General features: G+C 52.0%; 1 protein-coding gene across 1 annotated transcript; it reads left to right on the top strand.

Moving 5' to 3' along the window:
* The first annotated feature begins 529 nt into the window (after positions 1-529).
* NGA_2108100 (uncharacterized protein) lies at positions 530-1,093 on the top strand. Its single transcript, XM_005854505.1, has one exon. The coding sequence runs from the start codon at positions 886-888 to the stop codon at positions 1,060-1,062; it is 177 nt and encodes a 58-aa protein (XP_005854567.1). The 5' UTR covers positions 530-885; the 3' UTR covers positions 1,063-1,093.
* The last annotated feature ends 562 nt before the right edge of the window (positions 1,094-1,655 follow it).

The raw sequence follows: 1,655 nt of genomic DNA, 5'->3' as shown, positions 1-1,655 counted from the left end.
AGGCACGTGTTGAAAAGAGATGAGAACAGCGTAAGTTTCACGCAAACATAATGACATGCCGCATCTAATACATCTGTATGTGAATGTGCCAACTGGTCAGGTGGGCCCTGCACTTCATAAGTGCTGGGGCTCGCCTGACATGAGGCAGGGGAAGGGAACGGTTCCAGAGACAATCCCTACGCCCATTGCAGTATTAGAAATTGCTGGATGATCTGAACAATTGATATCCGTTTTGAAGGATATTGACGCTTGTATTTCGGGGGGCTTTAAACCATGTGGGGATTTACTCAATACACAACGTCCTCCGGCAAGGCAGCCAGGAGGTTTTTGGCGAGACACCAGAAAATTTGCGACTCAACAAGGGACTGTTAATAACTCCATACACAGGACAATTAAACTGTTCAATGCTGAGAGATGGCTGACCATACTGGCGTGGAGATAAACAACGCAGGAAGTCAGGTGGGACTAGAGAGAGGGAACGACATCAATTTCCAACCTCCCTCCACCCTCCGGGGTTCTTAAAAACCACTCACACACCACCGCCTGCCATCCTAGCCCATCATTGACGCCCATGCTCATGTGCGAGTAGGGGTTGGCGTTGTAGTCCAGTCTACAGGTCACCAAGGCCTTGTTCTGGTTGGACGCCGGAAGGGATCACATGGCAGCGGCTCCCTTGCTCTTCCAGGAGGGCATCTGGAATCAGGGGAAACCATTGCAAATTGCGCCGTGAGAGAAATAAAGGAAGAGTGCAACCTCGATTTGGATGCAACAAGCGTGCGTTTGGTGGGCGTAACCCAAGATGTCTTCCCAGAGCCCGCCAGAAAGCACTACGTTACGCTTATAGTAATTGCGGCCGTCCTCCCTCGCTCTCCGCCACTCCAAAATATGGAACCAGAAAAATGCGTGGCGTGGGAATGGCTATCCCTCGAAGGTTTGAAAGAGAGGAAAACAGAATGCTTCCTTCCTTTACAGCACGCGCTGGACACGTTCTTACTGCGGCCTGGCCTCTTGGAGGATGGCTTGGAGAACGGGCTCCGACTGAATGACTGTTTGCAAAGATAGAGCTAGCGCAATAATATCACCTCGCTTAAAGTGTTTAGCATTCTGATTAAATTATCAAGCATCCTTTCCTTTTATTTGCGGCGTCGTACACCTCAAAACTTGCCCATCGACCTACGTTCAATCCTTTCTCCCTCGTTCCCCCGCCATATCGCTGTACACCAACTCTCTACATCCTCCTCATCACCAAAAAGGACAATACCCTATAAAACACTGACACAAATTTTCCTTGGACGTGGCCTGCTCTACCAAGCGTTCCACCTGTTCAGCCACGTCCATGGCTGTCTCATTGTCGAAATCAAGGCCTGTCAACTTATCCTGCACTCGCCGGATCACGGCCAAAGCCTTCTCGTTCAAGACCTCTGCCGGTGCCTCCATCCCCTCCGGGCCTACCGCCTGCACCAATTCCTTCTCACGGGCACTCCGATGATCGAGGCGTGACTGGGCGAGGGAATGGGCCGGGACACCCACGCTGCTGCTGAAACGAGTCTTGTTCGCACTCAAACTTGCGGCCAAGGAGCCGATCTCCAAATGCAAATCCGTCATTCGAGAGCGTTGCTCCGACGGGGTCGGCGCCCTCCCTCCCCTCACTCCTC

Source organism: Nannochloropsis gaditana (assembly GCF_000240725.1).
Source record: "Nannochloropsis gaditana CCMP526 unplaced genomic scaffold scaffold483, whole genome shotgun sequence".
Classification (NCBI taxonomy): Eukaryota; class Eustigmatophyceae; order Eustigmatales; family Monodopsidaceae; genus Microchloropsis; species Microchloropsis gaditana.
This window is presented reverse-complemented; position numbering and strand designations above follow the sequence as displayed.

Excerpts from the sequence above, each read along its gene's own strand:
- NGA_2108100 (XM_005854505.1), top strand. The coding sequence starts at position 886 with ATGGAACCAGAAAAATGCGTGGCGTGGGAATGGCTATCCCTCGAAGGT.